Below are 27,120 nucleotides of genomic sequence, written 5' to 3'. Positions count from 1 at the left end.
TGGAAAAATTGTTTCTACTTATCATTGCTACTACAGCTGTTAATACAAATATAGACATATATTAGATGTTCAAAAAGAGAGTCTTTTAGAAACAGTTATTTTGTTGTTAGCAATGAGATTGTAACGCTATTCTTGTAGCGGATCTTGTATCGCGCTTTGTCCCTTCTCGCTGGCCGTTGTAGGGTGGAGAGTCACGTGACCTGTATTGCGATAACGTCCAGGACAAAACAAAACATCAAGAATTGACAGCTCCACTAAAGCTTTATTACTGACTGACAGCCGCTGTATATAAGAGTAATATCACAAAATATCATTAAGGTGGGTAATGCTGACGTTCCTTTAACATCTGAAATGATTTTTGTTTTGGAAAACATATTATATACTACTTTAAAACATTAGTCGTGTTATCCATTTACCCATTAATTTACCCATTAAATTAACATTACTTGTTTTACTGTAGCCTTCGCTCAGTATGCTGATCCACTGTTAAAAACGGATTTTTTGAGTCAGGTCAGATGTTTACCGTTGTTCTGCTCATGTGTTTTCAATGTCAGTTCATACTTAGATTTAGATTCGGATATTAAAGGAATTGTTGATGTTTTATTCGATAATGATTGTAGTTGAATTGTTTAACCTAATACTAGTTTCACGACCAGTGTGCCACAGAGTCCTGTGGATCTAAAGGGATGTTTTGAAGATCATGTGGATACCTTTGTGGAGATGGAGGCTGTGAGACCAAAAAAATCAAAGTCCAAATCCAGTGGAAAGTCACAGGTGAACTAATCTAGTTTGATATGACTCTTTATTTAAAAAAAATACATGCATCAAGTTTTAAAATGATGTCATGCTTCATTAACAGGTCAAAAATGAAAGACAGTCTGAAAGTGTTAGAAAACCCTCAAGACCTTCCACAGAACTGACTGAGCCAGTTGAGATCACTGCTGAATTCACAGATGTTCCCCTCAGTCTTTCTCATGTGCCTTCTATCTCTAATCCAAACCCACCTACCACTCACCCCTTACTAGACCATAAAGACAAAGCTGAAAAGGACCAAAACAAAGATCTCTTGTTTAACACGAAAAAAATTGTGGAGAAACCCCCTTGCAATGTTGAATCAGAGCATCGATCATCACAAGCCACGCCACCTCAAGCAGATCAAACTTTGGTATCTACTCAACACCACCTAAATGATCAAAAACCTCTTAGTGGTGGACTTGAGCCAATTCATGTCTCTTCTATATATCCCTCCATCCCTGCCTGCTCTGAACCTCAACTCCTTGAGGGACTTCTAGATTCTTCCCTTTTGTCACTAGCTACTGAGGCATCAGAACTGAGACAGATAGCTCCAGCTGTTCTGCCTCTAGCTAACCAGGAGTCCTCCCCACCCAGCCTGGTTCCCGTGGAGGTCGCTGACGTGGAAAGGCCCAAGGAGAGGCTTTACCCAGAACTTCCAAGGTCATGCCAGAGTGTAAAGCCCTTTACTAGCGAGCAGCTGCGGACGTGGGAACCGGGTTCCTGGCTGGAAAACGTGCAGCTCCATGAAGCTGAGTTCCAGAGTCTAGCTCACCAAGAAGGACATGAGCTGTACGAGCTGCTTCTGAGCTACTGGAGGTGCCGTAAGCAGCTGACTCAGGCCCAGACTGAACTGCAGGCTGCGAACTCGGACTGCAAGAATGTGCAGAACCGTCTGTGGAGCTTCAAGGATGAAAGGCTTTCGTTACAGGTGAGATATTTTTGTGGTATTGTAATGACAAAGTTAGTATAAAGGAGAGAAGACTGAAAATGTGCATGTAACATTTAACATGGCAAGTGTAGCAATGTTCTCTAGAACAAACATAATGCTCTACGTATTGTTCCTGCATATTCCTACATGTTGACAATATGTATTGATCCTAAAAATGTATAGCTCTGTTGTGCCTTTCACAAACACACGCCCATCTGTTTGCCTTCCAGGGTGTGTGCGCAGACCAGGCGAAGGTGTTTGGCTACCACTGTTACCAGCAGGTGACGCTGAATGAGGCAGCAATAGCTGACCTGAAACATCTGTTTGCTGCAAAAGCGGAAATCCTCCATCAGACGGTGGCCCTTCACTCGTACACCTCCATCCTGTCCTGTCTGCAAGTGGAGTCTTATCTCTACCACTTGCTCAGCAGCAACCCCACCACCAAAAGTGTGGCTGTACAAGATACAAGCACAGGCAAGTCCACACTGATAAGTCTCGACTGTACTCTATTTTCATGTGGTTAGATTACTTTGAATTGTGATAGGAGCTGAGTACTTTGACCTCAGTTGTTTTGGACTATATGGCATGTTTTAATAAGTGATGCTGTAATGATTTATACAATAGAATACAATAAAAGTAAATAAAATGAAATTGATTTACATACATAATTTCTTTAAATCTATTATTATTTTATTCTAATGTATTTAATTATAATTAAAGTTTAAAACATCGAATATTTTAGATATTAAATATGATAAAATATTATTGCTCTAAATATTATACAGTAATTATCATATTATTATTTTCAATGCTCTATTGAATAATAATGAAGTGTTTTGCCTGCTGTAAATGTCTATTGATCTTCTTGTTTTGCATTGACCTTCTTAGTGGGTTCAAAGTCTCAGCCCTCCTCTTTGCAACCACTGAAAGAGAGCATCAGTGTCCTGTTCATCTTCACCAGGAGGGTTCTAGATGACTCCCAGTTTCAGGCTGACATCCATCTCTGGCTGCAGAGGCTGGTAAAGACCCCCAACCACAAGCTCATGAGATGCCATTATTATTATGAGAAAGGATTTTTGTCATCACTATATCATCAAAACATTCAAAACATAAATATGACATTTGTTAGCTAAATAGCTGGAAGATTTTGTAAATATTTTATTCTAATGTACTTGAATTCATCTAATGCGAGCTTGAAATATTAATACCCTTGCTTTACATTTAACTTGAGATTTGTTTACATCTTGCAATGAAGCCTAAAAGTTTTTCTCCACGCAGGTGTCTGTGCTGCATCGGGTTGGTTCTGCAGGAGATCATTTGTTCATTCTAAACCACCTGCTCTGCTGCCCGGCAGGATTGGGGAAATGGGCGTTGCCATTCCTACAGGTACCGAAACAAAGCTTTAATGCATTTTGCTGTGTAATACTGTGGCTTTCACACTAATATGTAAAAAATGAGAGTATGATTAAAATCACAGTCTTCTTTTTGTCCTTTTTCTATAGATAAAAGTATTGGATAACCCGTCTGGCGTGTATCATTTCATGCAGGCTCTGGCTATTCTTATGTCTCCTGTGAGGTAAAAATACTTCACTGGGAATTAAGCTCTAATTTCATTGCACTTTGTCTGTTCTTATATCTTTTGTTGGACCAAGTCAAATATGTTGACCAGTCGTTGGATGGCTAGTTCTACAGTATGTCTGCATACATGGACATTTTGTTGTGTGTGGCCATGCAGGCATCGTGCAGACTTTTTGGGACACATGAAGCCCAGTGACACAAAGGGCAACAGCAGTCTTTCAGGACCTGCATCTGGTAACTGGACTCTGGTGGATGAAGGTGGAGAGGAAGTGAGTGTCCATCATGTATCCCTTAAGAAACAAAAATATATGGGAATATGTTGAAAAATATGTTGCAGTATTAAATAATACACTATAGGGCTTTTCACACTTGAAAACGTTAAAACCCCAGGTTATTCTAAACCCCAGGTAAACAGAATCCTGGGTTATCTGTTTCACGTTTTACACTGCTTATAATTTACCAGGGGTTAAGAGATAACCATGGGTATTCATAACCTGACGTTTCACTGTACATCACTAAACTATGGGTTAACATTCTAAGCGCTGTTCAGTTTTTGATTGGGTGTCCGTTGCTAAGCGTGTGGCTGTATCATTCTACCCTGCTTCAGTGCAGGGTTTCATAACCCCGGGTTAAATGCGGGGATAACCCCGATTCAAAATTACAAGTGTGAAACGTTCGATTACCCAGGGTTTAAAGCAGGGTTTAGAATTAAGATAACCCGGGGTTAAGCGCAGTGTAAAAAGCCCTATTATAGTAACCGAGTTCTTGTATTTTTTAATTTATGAAAAGGGGCAATTCCTTATGTACATATATATATATATATATATATATATATATATATAAAATACATTTTTTAATATAATATAGGCCTATATATAAAGGAAGCATCAGTTTATTGTCGGAACACTGATTATGTTAAGAAAACTGTATAGCAGGGGTCTTTAACTACTTTTCATTGAGGGCCAGATTCCAAAAGTATAAATAGGATGCGGGCCAGTTTTTGTTTACCATATCCTCATTTCTTCTGTTATTTTGTGTTTCTGTTATTTATTGCATTTTCATCTGTTTTTTTTTTGTTGCTGTTACTTATAAGTCATATATTTAATATTTATTTCCAGTATTTGTGCCTTTTCATGATATTTAATTCAAAAGGATATTGTCTTTTTAGTTGTATTTTAGATTCATTAATGCGTTAGTTAACCCAAATTGAAATAGCTGTTCATTTACTCACCTTCCAGTCCCCCAATATATTTATATATTTATGAGCACCGTTTTGTGTATATTTACACATAGAAACACACCTTTTCTGATTTATTACAATTTGTATTATCATAGTTGAACTACATCATGGTTAAACTGCAGTTACTATAATGCAACTATGGTTAATTTGTGATTCCTGTGCTTTAATGCAAATTCTATAGCTAAACTATGCTTACTATAGTAAAAAAATTAATAATTTTCATAAGGGCTTTTATTGAGATATCAGCAGATCATGCAACGCGTGTACTTTTCTGAAAATATGCACACAGGAATTGATAAGAGGAATTCAAATTTTAATCTCAAGTATCCGATTCCTATTCCTTTCGATTCCGATCCGATTCCTAGCCTTTCGATTCCGATTCCAAATTGGAATTGATTTTCGATTCCCAACCCTATGTGGGTGGTATTGTTCTTTCAAGAAAATATTTATGAAGATATTTGGTTGAATTAATGAAAGTCAAATCAACAAAAGTCAAAAACGACAATACATTCAGCTCAAAAGTAATCCCTGCCCCTTGTGATGGTAAACTGGCATCTAATAAAGCGAATCAATTGGTCTGTGCAAGAAACTGAACGCTATTATCGCATCTTCGGGTGAATTCCAAACGCATTCATGTGCCCCGCGTACTTAGAAGGGCAGATCCTTTGTAGTATGAGTTCTGGAGGGAGAAAAACAGCTGTTTTTCTTAAATATTGCCATTTTAATCATACATAATAAATGCAGTAATAAAAACAACAGTTTTTCCCTTATCTCTGAGATCTCTTATCTCCCTTCCTGCAGTTATGTTCAAGGGCACAAGACGCATTTTAGAACGCGACCTATCACTTGCACTAACCCACTGCCTGCATGTGGCTTGCCGATTATAACGTTGTAAATAACATTATCTTGGACAGACCGATCAAATCACATGATAAGACGTCAATATATCGTTATGAGCTGCGGGAATTACTTTTGTCTTGAATGTAGCAGCGTTTTGGATGTGGTGTCTCAGGACGTGCATTTCTTAAAGCACACCGTTCTTAAAGTCTCTCCACTTATTTGAAATGTTAAGGCGGGCCAGGTAAAGATGATTGGCGGGCCGCCAGTTGACTAGCCCTGCTGTATAGGTATAACAATGTGTGGTTTTATAGATCTTTAATTTATTTTTGAATCATTGTACAAGCAGTTGCGTTTGGAAGCTTTCCATCTGGACATTATTTTATATAATTAATTGTACTGGTTTACCGTGTTAAATTCCCAGCCCTATTATGTTAAAAATGTTTATTTTTAAACCTATGACAGACCAGATATTTCGTAATATCGTTAATGTCACCATCTGACCCCTGTGTGATGATGACCACTGTAACACTCAGGATGAAGATCCAGAAACAAGCTGGATGCTGCTGTCTGAGGACGATCTGATTTCTCTGTTCTCTCAGTTTCCTTTCGATGAGCTCTTCAAACACTTACTGGGGATTTGCTCTAAAGGTGAGGTTCATCATTTTACACTTTTGAATCCTTAGTAAACAAAGTGAGTAAAGTTGACATTTCAAATGTTATTCTTGCCCATAGGCAACTATCAGCCTCAAGCCACCACCAGTCAAAAGATGGTGAAGATATTTGCTTTTGCCTCTTCACTGATCGAGTTGCTCGCTGTCGGCCTGCAGACCTACAACAGAGCGCGTTATCGCCAATTTGTAAAGAGGATTGGCCACATGATACGGTCAGCTGAACCAAAACTTAAGAAGGAAACATCTTAAATAGACAAACTAAGTACATTTGATATTAATATACTGTTTAAATAAAGTAAAGGAGATGTGTGTTATTTATGTGCCTCTAGTGTTACCAAATAGTATTGCAAAAAGTTTTCTAAACACTTGCCCGTCTCCTATTGGTCAGTAAAATTATATAGTCCTTCCTCAAACTCACACTACTGGTCAAGCTCAAACTAAAGATCAATGTTTTGATATCTTGAGTATTTTAAGTTGACTGACAGTTTGTTCTTTCACTGATTCTAGCATGACGCTGTGTTATGTGAGTGACCACTGGGCACAGTACATCAGCCTTACAGGTGTGAGCAGGACCACAATGCAGGAACAGTCCTTTTCAATGGAGAAGCTGCAGGTGGAGTTTGATCATCTTTTCCTGAGAGCAGTGCTACATGTGCTTAAAGCCAAGAGGTACTGTATAGGATATTTGTTCACAATCTGTTTTATGTTGTGTTGAAACATTAAACTTTGAAAAATTTAGATCTAGCTGTAAGCACACAAGCTTCACAATTAATCCTCTGTGCTCATGTGGGAGAATTAGAGTTGTGGTCTGCATCTTGCCCTAATCCTGTTCCCAAAGGATGACTTTTGTTTAATACTGTAACTTTTGGTGACACTTTATTTTACAGTACAGTATGTGCACTTGCGTTTTACTTACCTGACAAAATACTGTCACCTGCATTTACTTAATATGTGTTAGGTTGGGTTCAGGGCTGCTACCTAGTAATTACACAGTAAGTTGTTCGTACAAAATAAACAGCCACCTAATGTTGCCTTTCTGTTTGCAATCACAACAAAACTGACTAAAAGCATTACATCACAGGTACTTTTTCCTATCAACAATGACTAACTCTTTATTTATTCATTTATTCACAGACTGGGTATATGGCTGTTCATGTCTGAGATGCCATATGGCACCTTGTCCAGTTCCATGCTGTGGAAGATCTTCTATATCATGCAGTGTGCAGAGACGGAAGGTCTGGAGAGGCTCAGCTGTAGCTTAAGTGCTGATGACTGCATCCAGGGGCTCAAAGGTGAGACGCCCAGCACATCTATGCTGAAACGCACAAGACAATAGGTTTTTTCAGAACCTGCCATATTTTCTATATTTGAATTAGTTAAACTCTGTATATAACCATGGCATTCACTCTCGGATTCCGAGCTTGCTTGAAAACCAATTTTGGAATGGGTCACTTATGGTGAGATAGTAATCTGACCGAACATACCAACAAACCAGGCTTTATGCAAAGGGTAATCATGTTCGTTGCATTAAAAGTGGTGTATGTTTTGCAAATGGCTCTCAAGATGAATTATGGGTTAACCTGAGACGAAGTGAAATACCTAAATGACCACGACAAGCATAAACGTGTGCGCTCTGTCCAATAAGTCCAGTAACGTCTCCAATAACACATTACTTATATTAAGAAAAGGAGTCAACAGGCCTGAAAATGCCCGAACTGAAAATACAGTGTATGTTTTTGTGTTTCCAGATTCAAGCCACCAGGAGAAATTTGAGAACTGGCTGTCGGAGATCAACAGCTCAGATGGAATCTGCCTGTTGACTACATTTTCACACATGGCTCAGCCCAGACGCACAGATGTAGACCCAGAGTTCATCAGGACCATAGTGCTAGAGATATACGAGGTGATCTTACTCCATCATCTGCTTGCTTGAGTTAAATATAGCAGATGTACAGAAGTCTTTATGCTTTTATCTTCGTCAATATTTTATACGAAAGAGTCAAAGCAATACAGATCAAAATAGATACCTTTAAGGTTTTTAATAATATGTTAAATGGAAAGTTCAACCAGTTAAAAAGTTGTTACTATTTCCTTTAAATGTCCCAGATATGCTTGTTTAAGAGTTATATAATTGTCTAAAGGGTTTGATGAAGGCATTTTGATTAATTCATCATCTCAAAGTGCTTTCATCCCAAATGCCATTAACCTGTGATTATTTCCTCCAGGTATCTTACGTCAGTATTGCCACTCGAGAGATCTTCTCTAAAGTAGGGCGGGAGTTGCTGGCTGCTATAGCGACAGCCCACCCTCACATCATATCTGTGTTGTTGGAGAGACTGAGAGAGACCATAGAGAAAGTGGGCATGGTGAGTGATGTACAGCGGCTCTCTAATCCACTAAGATCTAAAGAACTGTTGATTTAAAAATTATTGTCACTGTCACGTCATTATTCATGACTGTCATTAAACATTTATGAAGATCAACATTTGTGCTCGTAACACTCAGAAATTCAGATTTTTAAGAAACAAACTGATGGGAATGAATGCTAAGCATTTACTAAATCATTTTTTTACTATTGCATTGATTACTATTGAATATTATGCCTATATTGAATATTAATAATATTGACTATTGAAATGTTTGTTTTTTGTTCAGGTTTCATTGTACCTGTTTAAGGAGTTGCCTCTGCACATGTGGATGCCAGCTGAAGCTGAAGTCGGGTTAATCCGTGACTGGCTGTTGAACTTCAGCCTCACTGCAGTGGAGAACAGACTCGCCTGCATTATCCTGGAGGGCCTCAACTGGGGATTTCAGCCTGTCAGTGTGAATTATTAATATTGACACTTAACTTCTCACAATAGCCTTAAAGGGATAGTTCAGCCAAAATTTTAAATTCTGTCATAATTTTTTCACCTACCTGTCGTAAACACCTGTATACGACTTTCCTCTGAAGAATATATTTTGAGAAATGTTTGTGGCCATAAAATAGAAGTCAATGGGGGCCTTTTGTGTTCTGCAGAAGAAAGCAAGTCATACACGTTTGGAACGACATGAGAGAGAATAAATGATGAAATAATTGTTGGGTGAACAATTGGGTTTATTTTTCCTTTTAATTGTTTTTTATTTTTTAATTAAAAAAAGTTGTGAATAGTACATTTTGATATTGTGTGAAGAGTCCTTGATAAGCCTTACATAAATCAATTGCTCATGTAAATACCATTGCCAGTAATTATAATTTTTGTGTTGTACTAAATGTCTTGTGTTTTTCTTTTTTAATGAGTGTTTGACAGGGTAAAAAGTAAAACGTTCTGTTTCACCCATAGAATGGCAGCCTTGTTCTACCAGCTCATTTGCACAGTGAAATTGCCCTGTTGGTTATTGAAGCGTATCAAAAATACCTCACAGACAAACCATATGCTGGGATCCTATCAGAAGGCATTAAACAGGTCTGACTTGTATCTATTTTGACCTTCATTTATCCAGACACTTTTTATCAGTATAAGTGATCCCTGGAATTCACACCAATGACCTTCAAAAGGAAAATTCTGTCTTCATTTACTCACACTCTTGTCATTTCGAACCTGAATGACTTTCTTCTTTTTTGGGTGAACTATATAACAATGTCAGTTATGGGGACTGTTTAACTTACATTTGCTGTATCATAACTCGGCGCAGGTGTCTTACCTGGCTAATGTGGTGCGACTCGGCCAGACTCCAGAATCCTCCTTTAACCAGTGGGCCTGGGATCTGGTTTTAAGCCTAAAGCTTCATGCCAATGAAAGAAATCCTCAGGATGCCTGGTGCCCACTGCCCTCCTCCAGCATCCCCAGTGTGCCTGAGATCACAGATTCTCCCACCATGCACCCTGTGTTCAAAGCTGTCAAAGCGGGCATCCCCATTGGCTGCTTCCTGGCTATTGAGATGACCACCATTGGACACAGGTTAATAAAACATTCCTTTTTTGTTGTTGGTCTGCAATTTACACTACAGTTTAAACGTTTAGGGTTGCTTACATATTCTTAATTATTTTTTAAATATATATATATTTTTATAAATTATTTTGTACTTTTTTACCCACATTTTAGAATGATACTAAGCCTTAGTGTTGTCACGGTACCAAAATTTCAGTAGTCGGTACCAATACCAGTAAAATTTCACGGTTCTCTGTACCAATTTCGGTACCAAAGCAAAACACCAGTACATGCTAATTGAAACACAATTTTATTAATAAAGCTCATTGTTAATATAAATGTATAGAAAGCAATGCCATTTTGTATACATGATGTATAAGTTAATTGTTGCTGAAACGGTTGTGTGCTCACTGGGGTCTCTCATGCTGATGAACATCCTCCTCAGTCTGATGCTGTATAAGACAAATAGAATAAACTTCAGTAAGGCAACTGACTGAACAAACATGCATATGCAATATTAAAACAAACCTCCGTTTTTATACTGCATTTACACAAGATTACTTACATTAAGGTAACTATATTAAAATAATAAATGCAACAGATATATTTTTCTTTAGTTTAAATGTGGCTTTTTAAACCTAATAACGTTAGAGTTATCCATCCAAGACATACACATTGCTACTCATACAGTTAGTATGCTAGTTTTCTAGCACATAGATTTCAGATAGGCCTATATAAAATACTAGGTACTGTAAACCCCATCCTGTCCTCCCACTTATTTTACCCCATTACAGTTATAAAAGCATTAAATGGTTAATAAGGACACTTGACTGGATTAGCATTGGCGCTAACAAATTAACACGCAAACAGGGATGTTTATTTTGACGTAACCTTTAACTTAACATATGCTACAACATTCATAATGCAAACGCGAACAGAATTTGAACAATCACTTGTACTTTTGACAACACTACTAAGCCTATTAAATCTGAAATGGGAAATATGTCAAAAGTAAATTTAAATGATATTTTAGCATTTTCAAAGTAGCCACCATTTGCCTGGAATTTGCAAAAATGTATTTTTTGCATTCTATGATCCAGCTTCTTGGGTCACCCCATCTAGTTCCCATCTATTCTGGGCTCTTATTGGTCAAATTCAATGCGGTTGTCTTTAGTTTTTGTTTTGTAATAAAAAAAAATGAATATGTTGGCTCAATTCCCCCCCCCTCACATTAATGCCTTCAAACATTTATGCTTTAGATCAAAAGTTTTTTTTTTGTGACAACTGCAACATTACCAGTAACAACAACTTAAAGATTCATATCTATTAACATGAATTGACCTTCAGCTTTGATGTTTCATCTTTGACAGTTTGGAGAAATTCTGTAGTGATGGGATATCTCTGCTAAGGACTCTGGTCCAGTCTCGACATCTCAAAGCTGCAGTGCACATACTGGAAAACATTCTGCCTCTGGTCTACCACTGCCAGTTCTACCTGCTCAAAAACGAACAGTTAGGAACATTTTGTCTTTCTATTGTGAAATATGTTTTACACTCGCAAATGAGCTTGCATTGTGCTTTCAAAGTGATGCGGTTTCTGCTGTGTAATAGACTTGTGGATCTAGGGTTACTACATTGAGTATTTTCTTGTGAGTGAGCTATTGAGAAGTGCTGCAAACTTATTTACCATGAAATGTAGTGCTGAAATTAAACTTTAGCTATCCTGAGCCACTTACCTAGGCAGGATAAACACTATCACCTGTTACAGTTGCATTACATTGCATTTAGTAGATGCTTTTGTCTAAAGCAACTTACAAGAATAAGGAAACAATGAAGTGATACATCATAGGAAGGCAATGGTACGAGAAATGCTAAATTAACCATGTTAGACCTTTTCTGACTATATGTCTTTTTCTGATGTTGTTCAGGTTTCTCAGCTGTATTCAGCTTTTCTTACAGCTAGATAGTGGGACTCAGGGTGTGACCCAGCAGGTCGCACAGAAGGTGACCCATCATCTTATTGGCACCTCTACATGTGAGAACATCAAATTCCTGAATAGTGTGATCCAGGTAAGATCATGAGAGTTTCTATACTGTTTTAGCTCATATCTTTTCAAATGGATTTTAAAGCTGCAATGTTTAACTTTGGTTAAAAATAAAAATCAGTTAATGAGCAAATACATATAAAAAACATTCAAATTCTTACCTTGAGCTGTCCGGTACAGTTTCAGTAGCTACTGTATGACAATTTGACCAACATAAAGAAGTATGTAAAATTATACATTTAGAGAAAAGTTATGCTTTCCTTGTCTTGTGTTTGTTTTTGTTGTTTTTTAATATTCTTTTTTATTTATTTTAACAAACAAAGACAAACATCATAAGGTCCGATTCACATTTCGCGTCTTTTCTGTGCACATATTCGTTATTTTAAATGTAGACAAATGTAGCAAATAGGGGGCGATGCGGATGCGCGTCGCGCACATTTTTCTAGGCGCGTCAGTGCCGCATCAAGATGGAAATAGTTCAACTTTTCGTGCGCACCGCGGATCATTTGGAGAGAGAAAGCAGCGCGGCTTGCTATTTCCGCGTGGTTTTAGATGCGAAATGTGAATCGGGCCTAATGCTGATTTTCCTTTAGGTCCATATTTTGGAAAGTTCGAGACCTGGGCGTGTTGGTGTGGTAGCTGTTCTTGAGTTCTGGCTTCAGGTTTTGACCGAGCAGAACCTCTGGCATCGAGACAGAGCTGTGCTGTACCTTCTGGACCATCTGTGCCGTGCTGCATTTCTTCACCAACAAGAGGAATGTCTCCAGAAACTTCTCTATCATCAGCACAAGGTCAGTCACTAGCTAGTGTACAAAACAGCCATCTCCTAACCAATCATGGTTTTTTCAAAACATGTCATTCTGAAAATCTGTTTTCTATTAGAGTGCCCTAGGTTACCATGGAGACAAAGGTTTTCTCTCTTCTTTTATGGGCTGGATAGTAGCAGGAAATGTCACGCCATCTTTCATTGAAGGCAATGCTGTAACAGGGGAGGTATGAACATTCTTCTGTAAAGTGTACAGAGTGCATAAGAAACACCTTGTTATTTATCTTAGTCATTGTGCCCCTGCACATCTTTTTGTTTGCTTTTAGGTTTGGTTTGCTTGGTTGGTGTTAAACATGGAGTCTATGTTCGAGGAAGACTCTCAGCTGCGGCGCTGTGTGGAACATGAGCTTCTCTCCAACTCTGCCTGCATACCAGATCAGGCTCTGAAGGTACATATCCATTCAGCCCTCACCTTTTCTCAAGTACACTTCTCAAGAAGAGAACAAGAGAAAGTTTTGAGGCGATTTTACTGTCGAATTTATTTACTTGTAACGTTCGTTCATCAGAAAGCCCAGGTACGTCTCAAGCTTCAGGTGGTCCCCTCCCTGCAGAGGCTGATGATCTACCGCTGGGCTCAACAAGCTCTCGCTACACCTGCAGATCACCCACTCATACCTTTGGTGTGGCAGAAATTCCTCCAACTTTATCTCCGTCAACCTGGACCAGAGTTTGGGTACGCTGAGTCATCTTTTCCATTGTTCGAACTGTTACATAACTGTCATTCGTTGCTTGCTTGTTATACACGATGATACACGTGATTCGGCACCTAAGGTGTTATCCTGCTCTGCTTTGAGTCATATCACTCCGAGGTCTTTGCCACCACCTGAAAGCGAAGACCTTCAAATATTATTATTTTATGTGATTCATGATACAGCAAAGTGAGGTTTTTACACAATCTGTGATGCATGCAAAGTCATTTTAGTGCTGCCTGTCACCTACTCTGTATTCTTTCCACTCTTGCTCACTTCCTTTATTTTACTTGCTGCAATGCCGTTCTTCTCATACTTCTTCAGTTTTCATGTTTTACAAGACTTTGCTTCAGGCTGCTGCTGAGTCACAAGGCTGATGTTAGAGTTCTAACACAACTTCTCTTTTAACAGTGCGAACAGAATGTTGCTGTTGGGTTTGTTAGTAATAGATCATTTGTACTTGCAAAATGCCAGTTCGTTTTTAATGGCACCCTGGAGTACTTGATTCTCATTGGTCATTTGTAGCATTTGAATAATTTCAAATCAAATCAATATATCATACATTTTTATTTATTCGATAAGTAGCTGTGGTAAGTGTGATATACAGCTTTAATGTGGAATTGTGAACTACAAGGAGGATGTTTTAATATCTGTGATTTTGGTTCTGTTTTCTTGGTCACTACCAGGCTGGAGGTGAAAGGTTGTATTGGCAGACGTTATTTTCAGAATGCAGCTCATCTGTCTCTGTTGAAGTGCCTCAGACAGCGGCTGGTTGAGGTCTCTGATTTCCATCACGCTACTAGCAAAGCTCTGAAGGTGCCTTGCTTTACTGGTGAATCCAGCGATGGTCTGCTGTCCCCAGGGATGCCCGTCACCCAGTTCATGACCTCTCCTGAGCTGCACACAGAGCTTGTGCGGTAATCTCCAAAGTTATATTCTCTCAACATACACTTTACTGTCAAAAGATCCAAATTACAGTTACATATTGGTCCATTCTGTCTACTGTTCGATTTACATTAAAGTTTTATTTGCTTTTATTTAAAAATAAAAACCAGAATGTCTTTTATATCAAACTTTCGTTGTTTAGGCTCTTTAATGTGTTCGCTTTGTGGTTGGATGATGAAAACCTTCAGAAACAGGACATTTACCTGCCCTCCCTGCCAAAGCAGTATGACACCCATCGCCTTGCCAAAATCATGCAGCGTCAGCAGGTGAATGTTCATTATTCTAGCAGAGAGCATGTATTCTTATCTTTGCTTCCTCAAACTGTGGAGCATCACAGCATCTCAAAAACAATAGTAATTTTGTTTTGATAAAACATTCATCAGTTATTTTGCCACATTTGTAAGTTAAGGTTGTACACCATCAGTGTTAAATGAGCCTTTTTACTGCATATTTAATGATCTGCTGAGTTAAGCTGTAGCAACATAAAACATTTATCGGCATCGGCAAAAATAATCAAAACGTTCCTTTCAATTACTAAATAATTTTATGAACCAAATATTGACCGAGATATTTTAAAATAATAAATATGCACTGGTCTGTAGGAGGTGTGGATAGAGCATGTTGACATTGAGCGAGTCCAACATGAGCTGCAGGAAGTCTTCAATCTGTGGTCAAAGGTCAAAAGTGAACCAGCACCTTCCCAGAACACCAACTCATCCATCTTCACTGACTTCATCAACCCTTTGGCAGGTACTGAACTATAAATATATGCTGAATTTTTTAATTGCTGATCATCTGGAAATGTGATTTAGCTTTAGCGATGTAACTTTTATTTGTTTTATGCATATTTAGTTAAACCCAACATGACCTATAGCCTTGGGCAAGGAGCGTTTGTGTCAATATTATTTAATTCATTCATTTTTTGTTTAATACAAAAGTTTCAGTGGTATATACGTGTATTTTGATATTGTCCAATAGTATTAATAATGTTTAAGATAATATTTAAAGATCAGGTTAAGATTATTATTATTTGTCACAATTGACTGTATGGATCAATGTAATGTTTGCAGCGAGAGAGCGTATTCTCACCAACCTGAGAAAGCATGATGCCCCCCAGGGGATGCTGTTGCTTGTCCCACTAAAAGCCCCAGTGCCTGACATTCCCACTGAAAGTCTGTCTGATGAGAAAATCTCCACAGCTTTAATTCAGAAAGACCTTGCGAAGCTCCAGCACCAAGCCAAGTAAGAGTCAATACATGAGCACTTACCCTTTTGCATTGAGTTCTGACATCTCTATATGGATCGATGGATGCTTCACTGCAGATTCAGTCCATAAGTGCTCATCTTAAATTCATATTCATTCCAGTTGTAAGATTAATGGACTTCAGCTTTCAAATGACTCATTGATAAGAAGTTTTGCTGCACCACTGCATCTCAGAATCGGCTTTGAATCATTTCTTATTGGCCAAGTTACTTGTACCTCTAAAAAACCTTGTTCAAAGTGTTGATATAATGTCAGGTACTTTTGGAATGAAACAACACAGAATGTACAATATGAACACTAAAAATACATAATATATACACAGAATATACAAAAACAGCAATATACATCAACAACACTCTATAAATTTAATGCACATGCTGAATGATGCTGTCATCTTTTTAGGTTGGCAACAGTGCGTGAGACGCAGCAAGTCGCTCTGGACAATGAACTTTTGGAGGTGTTACCTCAGCTCTACATAAATCGAGAGGACCAGCTCTCAATGCAGTTAGAATGTCGTGGTAAAGGAGGACAGGCCTGCCAGGGTCCCGCACACATCACTGTTAAGGTAAATTCATGCCTGTCACTTGTGTGTATCCAGTCTGTGTCACACACACCCTGAAAAGTGAAGCTAAACTTTTTGATCGCCACCTGGTGGCTGGCTGCAGTATAGGTCTTAAACCCCAGCCTCCCCATGTGCCCTTCAACGTCTTTGGGGGGGTGGCCGAGTCTCATTGCGTCAGCCGTCCACCATTATTGTCGACGGGGGGATATATATAATATATCTTATATCTCATTGTATTAGATCATTGGTTCTCAACCAGGGGGTCGCAGAGGTACTAAAGGTGGGGCGCGACGGTTCCCCCGAAACCCGATCACGAATGCACGGAGGAACGCGATTGCAAATTGATGGACGGCAATGTTCCGTCTGAAGCTGCGTACGTGCGCGGCTGCTCAGACTCTTTGTAGGTCCTGCGTAGTGCAGTTTTAGGTTGCGCACAAAAGCTTAATATCTACAATGTATGCAAACGTCCACTCTGGAAGAAGCAGCAATTACCTCTACACCATCTTAAGAAACAGGTAGATCATATAAGTATGTTTGTCTTTCAGACTGTAATTTCAGAATAAGCCTAAATCTCTCTCTCCCGATGAGTTCAGAGTGTGCGTGAAGGGAGTGGCGTGTTAATAAAGTGCCTTTTCATATATTTCTGAACTTGGACGGCTGTTTAAAGGTGTTGAGTGTTATTAAAGATGTAAAGCGCTATTTTCGACAAGCAAATGACACCACACCACGTCTGTATTATAAATTGCGATGTTAAAATCAATGAAACGCGCACCATTCTCATGATCTGGCAGATTAATCCTTTTGGAATAAGGTCCAAAACACTACAATTTTGTAATGGTTTTAATGCAAAAAGCTAATGGTTCACAATGGTATTTTAATGGAAACCATTCATTTCTGTGATGGTTTCTTTTTGTTTTTTAACAGCAGGGGGTATGTTACATTTATAATCTGATCAATCTGTCATATACAGGTATTTTTTGCTTCTTTATATATATATATATACAGTATATACTGTATATATATATATATATATATATATATAAACTATATCTAAGATATTTTAAACATTATCTTATCTATCTTCAATGTACAGTATGGGGGGGCGCCAGTTCTTTAAATGCGTTTACAGGGGGCGCGACCACCAGGTTGAGAACCACTGCATTAGATGTAGACGTGTCCGTCTCGCTTAAGCCTTCACATTGCGTGCATTCACGTTCATTCGGCCCGAGCATCCTAGACGGCACACTACATTAGCGACCGCCCGGGAAAAGTTGCGATCCACCAGATGGCCGGTCAGCCCTAGGTCGCGGCCGTGGTCGTCGGTGGGATGGCCGTTCTGGACCCTGGTTTCATGAGCTCTTTTTCTGTCTTTGTGTCTTGCAGTACTCAAGAATGCACAAACTGGATCCAGTGGAGAATCAGATCCAGTGTCTGAAGAATGATATTAAACAGCTGCAGGCTGATGGAGTCAAACCTCCTCCTCAGAGTCTGGCTGAGGCAGCCGTACACACCGAGAACTTCATCACGTCAGTGCACGCTTAACTCTTTTATGTACATTCTACATTTTAGTCACCAAATGTAAACCACGTATGCGTGTTCTTGTTTAGGGCCTTGGTTAATGCTTTTAAACTAAATCCATCACCTGGTATACTGAAGGTGGGCATCGCCGCTTTCTATCAGATTGTGTCGTTTGTGTGTGAGGACACACAGAGACATCCACCAACTCGCCAGTTCTTTACTTCCTGTATTGAGATCCTGGGTCAGGTATTGGTTTTAAGAGATTATAAATGAATTTGTGAAAAGAAAAACTATATTTTCAGGATTTATTTGTGGTTTCGTGTGTCCAGCATAAAGACTTACCTTTTGCATAAAATATGGAGACTTGAACTAAATGTGTGACTGTAGGTCTTCATCCGGGATGTCCAGTCAGAATGTAAGCACATGCTGAAGACCATCCTAATCAACAGACACCTGTGTAACCTGCTGTCACCCTACTTCACCCCTAACGCCTCTCCGGCAGAGCTGGTCTTTCTCTATGAGGAAGTGGTCAATACACTCCATAGTGACAGCGGTGATGTCATCTTCATGCTCCTCACAAAGGTAAGTCAGCTTCATTGAATAATGCTGTAAATGATCATCTGACAGAGGTTGCATTTGAAAGTTGTATACGGGATGTAAACGAATAAATGGCCTTTCAATAATTTTTAAAGTGATAGTTTACACAAAAATGAGTTTACTCTGTCATCATTTACTCACCCTCTTGTCATTTCAAACCTGTATGACTTTCTTTCTTCCGCACAACACAAAAGAAGATATTTTGAAGAATGTTATTAACTGGCCCCCATTCACTTGCATTGGTTTTGTGTCCATACAATAGAAGTGAATGAGGGCCAGTGCTGTTCGGTTACCGACTTTCTTCAAAATATCTTCTTTTCGGAAGAAAGAAGGTCATAAACTTTTAAAATGACAAGAGGGTGAGTAAAGGATGACAGAGTAAACTCATTTTTGGGTAAACTATAGCTTTAACCTGTTGTTACTGCATTTGAAGTTATACCATTTTGCAAGATGTAAACAACCCCGGTCCACAAGCACTTCTTAAGTCTTAAAGATGTTTGTTTAACATTTTCATTCAGTTCTAAATGTTCTGTTGGTTTTATTTTGTTGTCACATTTGTTAAAAATCTGAAACAGGAAGTGCTTCTGGACCAGAGTTGTTTACATCTTGCAAAATGGTCTTGTACATCACAGTATACCGTTTAGAAGTTACTAGAAAATGTTATAAAAGCATTGCCAACGCAGTTATACCATATATTAGCACATTGTTTGTTATTTCCATAAAACTCTAATTTTTTTTATGTGAATAAATAAATATTGATTTGAAGTTTCCATGAAAAGACTGTTAGCCGTAATGATATATATGCTCCAAAAATGTACAAAATTCACATTCACAGCATTGAAAACAACAAGCATTCAAAACTCAGCAATAAAGATAATCGATTTTATGACATCATTATGCACTTCAGCTTCTTATCACATTCTAGGCTGTCATTTAAACTAAGCACTGTGTCAGTGGAAATTACAGTATCTCAATGCATCTTTAAACCATCCAATACCCAGATCCTCCTTGTATCCCCTCGAAGGCTTTGTTTGTTTTGCATTTGCGTATATGTGTGTAATCTTGTAACCCTAAATAGAGTTTTATTATTATTACTACATTACGTCATCTATTCTGTGTTTATAGTTTGATGTGACGCAATGGCTGTCAGTGACTCAGCCGGCGTTCTCTGAGCGCAGCCAGTTGATGGCAATCATCCATCAGGCTCTTTGCACCTGTGGACTGGAACCTGAGGTGGAAGTCCTCATGCCCTTCAACATCTTCTGCAAACACTGGACTGAACTGCTGCTTTATCAATTTCCAGACCACTACAGTGACGTTCTGCGTTTACTTATGCAAAGTAAATGTCTCATTTTCTTTCTTTTGGATTAATTCATCAACCTTATCAGCAACAGTATGATACAGTTCATGATATGATATGTTATTGTCAGCTTCTTAGCTAGTTTTGTTTGGTGGGCCTTTCTTAATGTTATTATTACATTTAATTCACAAGAAATTCATATAAATACAAAAAAAGTGCATATTACAAAATAATTTAATGCATTTTGTGCTTTTCCACAGGCTCCTCTGAACAGCTTCTCAGTCCAGACTGTTGGAGGGCTTCACTAAAAGTGTTGGGCTGCTCTTCTCATCCTAAGATAAAGACTGCCAAAACCCGCTCCATCCTCCTCTCCCCTCAACAGGTAATACACTCTTCGTTTATATCACCTGCATCATTAACGTGCGTAGACACAGCATTACAATTGTACATCATTCTAGGTGGATGAGACAATTGAGTGGCTCGCAAAGTACTTCCTGAAGCTTCGACTGTCCAATGGAGACTTTAGGAGCTTCGGTCTCCTGTCAAAATGGGCGCCGTACATTGAGGAAGTCAAAGACTTCTGGGAAAATCTCATCAGTTATGTCATTGATCTGGAATTGAATAACTGTAGCAAAGAATCAGTAGGAAGCCCAAGGCTGGTGAAAGGTACAAATATGTTTTAAAATGCAGATCTGTGATTATTTGTGTGTACACAACTTTTAATATATAAACTTTGTCCTGCTCATAGTTCTTGAGAACCTGCACGCAAAAATGGCCAAACTTTTCCAACCATGGATTCTGGTTCTTAACACTGACAGCACAAGGTATGTTCTCTTTTTATGTGGTTTTGATTATGAAACACTTGATGAGGAGCAACATTCTTATATCAAGCCTGTCTTGTGTGTGTGTCACAGTCACCCTCGATGTTCTCCATGGCTTGAATCAGATGCCACAGCTGCGGCCAGCTTAGTGAGCTTATATGCACACTTGACAGAGACTTTACATGAGAAATCCAAAGGTAAACACACTGCTAGTACTAGACCATACTCACATTATGATTCATTTAGCTATTCTTTGCTGAAAGTACAACAACATTTTTTGACCATTTGTTCAATATTCAAATCATAATAATTGTTTACTTTTATTTATTTTTTTGCTGCAGATCGTTTGCTGCCAGGACAAAGAGGAGCTCTGTGGCTTCATCTCATGCATTACTGTGAGACATGCACCTCTCCAAAGATGTCAGAGTACCTGTTGTACACATACCACACCGAGTACAGCCGTCTGCCATGGAAGGACCTCCATCCAGATCAAACATTAATGAACCAGTTTTTCAATGTGAGAAAACTCTTTAAATATACTTTAATTGTTCGCATTCTGCTATGTCTCGTGTATATTGCATGGGATGTGAATTTAATCAATAAATAGTTGGTGAATTTGAACAAATTAAATTATTATCTCATTCGTGTCATGCTGTTCAGGTGGAGAGGGGAAGTCCAAAGAGCTGTTTCCTGTTTATGGGAGAGCTGCTGTGTGAGGTGAACTGGGTCAGTGCATTGAGTGATGCTCTCAGCCCCCATCCCAGCCCGTCCGCTCAGACCATGGTGGTCTCCCTCCTCTATCTGATGGTGTTCCTGGCAAAAGAGGATCTTCCCCTCAACAAACCTGTGAGTGGTCAGTGATCTACAATACGTCTTCAAGACTACCTATAGATAATAATCTCTTGTGTTTCACCTTTCTGCAGGAGTCGTCTGTCTTAAATCTACTCCGCCAGTCAGTTTCTCTGCCCTGGCACTTGGTGGATTTTCCTGCTTATCAAAACGTCACACGCTACGTTAGCACGCATTACCCAGCATCCCTTGTTCTCAGTCGTGACACTTCTTCACAACAAGTCATCAGATTGCTTAGAATGGCTGCTGGATTTGAAATGACCGCACAGCCCTTACATCACAAGGTTGGCTGAACATTTTGGTTTGGTATAAGATTTTTCAATACGTTTCAAATAAAAAATGGTGAACGTTTGAAACACATCTGCTATGTGTGATGTCACTCTTAGGACATGACTTTAAAGTGCCAAGCCTTCCTTCATCTCATGGTGCAGTTCCTGACCTCTCTGGATCAGAATGGGAACATCAGTCTGGCATCTTTAGAGACTGAAATGGAGAGATTACTCGAGTACATTGTCCTTTTAAACCCTCCCGGTGAGAAAACTAGTTCATTAATATTTACGATTAAAAAGCTACAGTACAGAAGTTATCAGTAAATAACATCTGAATCTGTTTTATCCCTCATGCAGAGACAGACCCCCAACAGCGACACATGGCCACCTGCAGTCTGTTTGCTGAACTGCTGACTCTACTGAATGAAGCTGGGATCTCTACAGCAGAGGGACTCGGGACTAAACTGCACTCTTGGGTGGAAAAGCGAGCTCGGGGTCCTTTGGTTCTCCCGCTTCTCACGGCTGCGTGTAGATGCCTGGCCTCAGTGCGTCATATGGCACGCACCACAGAGGCCTGTATTCTGTCCTTCTTCGCTGATGGTAATAATAGTGCAATACTGGTCCTGTACTTAGTCATAGATTGGCGTAACCATTTGGGAGTTTTAAATGTCCAGAAGAGGAAAAAATTACATTAATGCTCATGGACTTTATCCAAAATATAACCAAAATAAGTGCATTAAGCACATCGTCATGTGCATTCCCTGTAAATCAAACCCATGGTCTTAGTGTTGCTAACATCTTGCTCAAACAGTATCCTAATATTTTGCGTCTCTTCTCTCAGGTGGATGTACTGATCAGTATTCTGGCTGGGGACCTATCCTGGTGTCTCTGCAGGTTCCTGAGCTGACTGTTGAGGACTTCATCCAGGAAAGCTTGAATCTGGGCAGTTACCTCACTTTGTACATCTACATCCTCCAGAGGCTGAACTTGGAGCAAACTCTCCTCAATGAAAAGAAGACCTTAGTGCTGCTGAACACGTGGATCAACCAGGGCTTCCCTGGGTAACAGGCTGCAATATTCCTTTCTAAGTTGTGAAGAACCACCCACGCAAAAACACATAATCACACTTACTAATAGTACTGAGTTCTTTAACATGTTGAAGGACTCAGAAGGAAATCTCCTAGAATGATTTCTCGTCAGATTAAGTATGTAATATATAGTTTTTTCACAACCTAAATATGTTGTCTGTTTCTACAGTGGTCCGGCGGATGAGGCAAAGCTGTTTTTGTGGTGGCATAAGGTCTTGGAGCTTCTTCAGATCCAAGTGGATCAAGAGGACACTTGTGAGCTTGACACTTTGATTATCACCTTAATGGCGTTCCAGAACCGTCTGGCCCAGCTTGGTGAGGAAAGACTGAACTCGGGTATCCTGGGTGCCATCGGCCTGGGGAAGAAATCTCCACTTTCTAGCAGGTGAGTGAGGTTTCTTAAAGGTGTCCTGAACTGGGCTTGTTTATTGTTTTATACTGTTGTATGAGGTCTACTTATGACGTTCGCGTGGTTTTTACATTTGAAAACATCAAAATCAATAAGTAATAGGCTATTTTCTACCCGGGTTTTGAGCCTGTCTCGACAAACGCTCTGTTTTAATGGGCGTGCCGCATTGAAGACTTGGAAGTAAACGCCCACTGCTATGATTGAATAGCAGTTTGCGTAGTAAACTTAGTTGGAGCCTTCTGTGAATTTGGTTAGCCACATAACGTTAGGTTACACATTATCAAGACATATCAAGCGATCTCTAACAAAGCAATAGTGATGCATAGTACAAATATGTTTTACTCACATAAGATTACTGCGCCATTCCTGTCGGATCTAAAATTGACTGCACAGCACTGCTTTTTAATTTTAGTCTCTCCGCAAATCCAGCGCCTTGTTCACAAAGGAATCCATGGTGAAATGACGCGAACAAATGCTCAATGTTTCACCCACGTGAGCAGGAACGTACTTAAAAATAAACTTCAACCACGCATTCCTAATATCAGAATCCAAAGGTTCTTCCACAACCAGGTGCTGCACAATGTTGCATGTTTGTTGCTTGGTCGCTCTAAATAAAAATAACTGTGAAAGAAGTCCTCACTTTTGCACATATGACACGGGGCTAGCCACTCTCGAGAGCCCTTCGCTAAAGTCCTGTCACTTGCCAGATTTTCACAGAAAAATAAGCAAATAAAGATAAGACAATAACAAACCTTAAAATTCAAATTGTTTATATATTTTATAAGACCAAAAATTCTTAAAATCTGCAACAGACCATTTAGTAAGACCTAAGTGCCGAGGCTTTTTGATCTAAGACCAAACAACAAGCATAAAAGCGCTTATTAATGACAAACATGGCAACACAGCAAAACAGCGCTTTGTGATGTAGCCTTTCGAGCATGAACACAACACAGCGCATATCAGCAGTTTAGTTTAAACAGACGGACAAAACAAATCTTTAGCCGAAAAATATGTCGCTATGGTTACCAGTTTGTCAATCATTACAAATGCAGGAGTGTGTACTATGTGTGGCTAAAGTCATTCGTGAACCAGTGGGCGGGGCTAGAGAAGTAGTCGTTGATATTTTTCTGTGGAGGAGGTGTTCAACCTATCTATAGATGGGTGCATTCCAGGACCTGGCGTTCGCTGAGCCTGGTGTCAATAACAGTTGTAATTTTAGTAACAAGGGCGTTTTCAGTTCTGACACTTTGAATACGATTCCGTCTTCTACAACAAAAGCTCGGGTTAAAATTGTGGTCTTAATTCATGCCCCTTTTAAAAACTACAAATTTGGCTTGATGTCCAGTTTAAGAGAACTAATAAATCAGATTAAAGCACATGAAAGGATTGTGTGTCTCACATTGTTCAAACTTTGCTTCAGGTTTCGGGTTGTTGCACGCAGCATGTCGGCATTTCTCCTGGTGCAGGTGCCCTCAGAATTTCAGCTGCGTCTTCGTCCAGGCACAGAGCTGCAGCTCTCATCTAAAGCCCAACAGGTAAGAATTTGGTTTAGTTACCACGTTCTTTAAAATATCTTCTTTTGTTTTCTGCAGAAGTCAGGTTTGAAATGTAAACGATGAAAGAATTATCACAATGAAAACACAAAAAAAATCTTCTAAAATATAGATGAATCAGTTGTGTAATTCTCTTGTTACTGACTTTAGCTGTATATATGATATTTGTGTATAATACTAAATGATGACTCTCTGTCTTCAGGCTTTAGCTGTGTTGGAGGCCATGCCCAGTAATAAACAGTATTCAGAGCTGCAAGAAACTGTGAGTCAAGCCTGCCAGTTCATCAGGTACCCGGGTCACTGCCTGAGTGACAGCAACCACCTACTAACCCTGCTGGTAAACATGCTCTACACGGACCTTCATTACCTGGACATCATCCGTTAGCTGGAAACTAACAACGAGGTCAGTGAAATGGACAGGCACCGTGAAACCCACCCAAGATCTCCCGGAGAGAGAACGCTGCTCTTTTGGTCGGAAATCAATGCAGTGATGTGTCAATCAATCTGCCAGAATCTGGTAACAGGCTGAAGCTTAGATTAGGTTAGATTCAGTTATCCGCCTTCAGGCACAAATCGAGCATCTCTGCAGTGGGCCGGGGATTTTTGTAATGCGCGTATGAGGATGCATGATGGGGCAATTTTGGTGAGTTTCAGTGTGCACACCTCATCACATGCTTCTATTGATTTGCACAACAAATATGCTGGTGAATTCACAATAATTATAGATATCATAATCGATTTCACGGTGACGACTTGAGGTTCACTGTGTTTTTATTAAAAGTACATTTGTTATGAGCTCATGCAATTAAACCAATAGTGACCGGCCATATATTTGATCCTATTTAGTGAATACCTGAGCCTCTTTCTCACTTCATCATGTGGATGAAATAGGATGGGTACATTTTTTTGATCTGGCCAAATACTGGTTGCTGCTACAGCATGAGATGTGCCTATTAAGTGCACTTAATTTTAGAGTGTTATTATGCTTGTCAGTACAGAGCAAAAGACCTCCATAAAAACATGTACATTTCTGACATTACACATTCCTATCCCCCTTGTAAAAGTTTTCTGTTTCTCCATAGTAACATATGAATTTGGATGAGCATGGTAACTGCTGTATAAGTACAATTACTCTAGAATTCATTTAAATTCTAAAAGAAAAAAATCTTCTTTGTATAATGCTGTTCCTAGCATATTTGGTTATAATTTTTTAACTGGCTTAGTAAATCAAGCCTTCTGGCCATTTTTGCATGCTTTTGTATTTCAGACTATAAGTTCAAGTCTTTTTTCACACCAGAACATTTTATTAGTTTCCATAATACTTAGTTTCACTGTTTGAAACATTGTGTAGAGGCTTCCCCAATAAATAATGACAAGCAAAATGTTGGCTAGATATACACAGACTCATTGTCAATGCCATGCTACTAGGCCTAATTAAAAAAGTAAAAAAAGTCAAGCACATTGGAACAACTTGGACACGTTGTATAAATGTATACTGGACAGTCTATTATTGTATAGAACTTGTCTTAAGATCTCTTTTCAATTGGTTTGTGTGTGTGTATGTGTTTCTCTTGTGCCATAATTACTCTTCAAAACACTGTCAACTTATCTGTCTTGTAAATGGATATGTAAATGATTACAAAGATCAACAAAACCTAAAACCAGAAGAATTGTGTATGTGTGTGTCTTAAGCGTTCAGATACTTTTGTGGCCACTGTTGAATATAAAAGAATAACAGGTGAGTAAATGATGAAGGGTTCTTAGACGTGACCAAACAATATACCACATCCCAGGCTTTGGTGGTTGCCATGGAAATCTCATCCATTTTAATCGACGCTACAGCAGGAGTGTTATCAGGGTACCCAGACAGCAGATGGGAGACTGAGAGGTGGTATTTAAGTGTTTCTTTATATGTTAGGCTGTTTTTATGTTCTGTCACGTCATAGTCAAAAAGACTTACTGGAGGATCTGTGATCCTTCACACCCAATAGTGATACAAAACGAAAAGTTCTGTAGATGAATTAACTTATTTAAAAACCTATAAAGACTGATCTAAAATTTGTTAATACCCAGTGAAGTTGTTTTTTTCTTTAAACAAACAGATGGCACCTTATGGTAAGATGACCGTGTATCTTCAACTTGTGAAGATACTGATTCTGACACTTCTCCTACAGTCTACCACATTTAATTACCCATGACTTTTTTTGCGATTTTTAAGTGAAACTGTGCCCTAGGCAGTGTTAAAGGGAACTCCAAAAGACTTTATTAAGGCTACCAACCAATCAGATTATAGTTATTTTAAGATTCTAACACAAAACGTTTGGCCTTCACATAAGCTGAAGCCTCACACCTTGGCTCGGTGTTGAAGAACTTACAGTACATTAAAGGGATAGTTCACCCAAAAATGGAAATTCTGTCATAAT

The 27,120-nt window shown here is 39.0% G+C and overlaps 1 protein-coding gene across 3 annotated transcripts; it reads left to right on the top strand.

Annotated features, from left to right (window-relative positions):
• Positions 1 to 189: 189 nt before the first annotated feature.
• epg5 (ectopic P-granules autophagy protein 5 homolog (C. elegans)) lies at positions 190 to 27,120 on the top strand. Of its 3 annotated transcripts, XM_057319593.1 has the most exons (46): positions 215 to 318; positions 461 to 510; positions 645 to 774; positions 860 to 1,723; positions 1,954 to 2,197; positions 2,612 to 2,742; positions 3,002 to 3,109; positions 3,226 to 3,299; positions 3,459 to 3,570; positions 5,915 to 6,029; positions 6,114 to 6,264; positions 6,560 to 6,721; positions 7,187 to 7,344; positions 7,801 to 7,955; positions 8,278 to 8,418; positions 8,708 to 8,869; positions 9,376 to 9,498; positions 9,728 to 9,993; positions 11,334 to 11,474; positions 11,891 to 12,032; positions 12,601 to 12,798; positions 12,890 to 13,000; positions 13,100 to 13,222; positions 13,340 to 13,506; positions 14,209 to 14,439; positions 14,610 to 14,733; positions 15,070 to 15,217; positions 15,538 to 15,709; positions 16,134 to 16,296; positions 17,677 to 17,819; positions 17,901 to 18,057; positions 18,199 to 18,393; positions 19,534 to 19,747; positions 19,969 to 20,090; positions 20,167 to 20,374; positions 20,457 to 20,532; positions 20,623 to 20,726; positions 20,871 to 21,046; positions 21,190 to 21,375; positions 21,453 to 21,662; positions 21,765 to 21,909; positions 22,005 to 22,247; positions 22,489 to 22,708; positions 22,905 to 23,120; positions 24,565 to 24,679; positions 24,900 to 27,120. In XM_057319593.1, the coding sequence occupies exons 3-46, from the start codon at positions 721 to 723 to the stop codon at positions 25,080 to 25,082; spliced, it is 7,653 nt and encodes a 2,550-aa protein (XP_057175576.1). In that variant the 5' UTR covers positions 215 to 318; positions 461 to 510; positions 645 to 720; the 3' UTR covers positions 25,083 to 27,120. The 3 variants fall into 3 exon arrangements, with proteins under 3 accessions (XP_057175559.1, XP_057175567.1, XP_057175576.1); XM_057319576.1 differs by lacking the exon at positions 461 to 510 and having other exon boundaries at positions 190 to 318; positions 657 to 774; XM_057319584.1 differs by lacking the exon at positions 461 to 510 and having other exon boundaries at positions 197 to 318.

This window comes from Triplophysa rosa, linkage group LG2 (genome assembly GCF_024868665.1).
Source record: "Triplophysa rosa linkage group LG2, Trosa_1v2, whole genome shotgun sequence".
NCBI classification, from domain to species: Eukaryota; Metazoa; Chordata; class Actinopteri; order Cypriniformes; family Nemacheilidae; genus Triplophysa; species Triplophysa rosa.
This window is presented reverse-complemented; position numbering and strand designations above follow the sequence as displayed.

Coding starts and splice junctions, on each gene's coding strand:
- epg5 (XM_057319576.1), top strand. CDS start 721: ATGGAGGCTGTGAGACCAAAAAAATCAAAGTCCAAATCCAGTGGAAAG. Junction 15,710..16,133: donor AAGCTCCAGCACCAAGCCAA/GTAAGAGTCAAT, acceptor TCATCTTTTTAG/GTTGGCAACAGTGCGTGAGA. Junction 23,121..24,564: donor AAATCTCCACTTTCTAGCAG/GTGAGTGAGGTT, acceptor ACTTTGCTTCAG/GTTTCGGGTTGTTGCACGCA.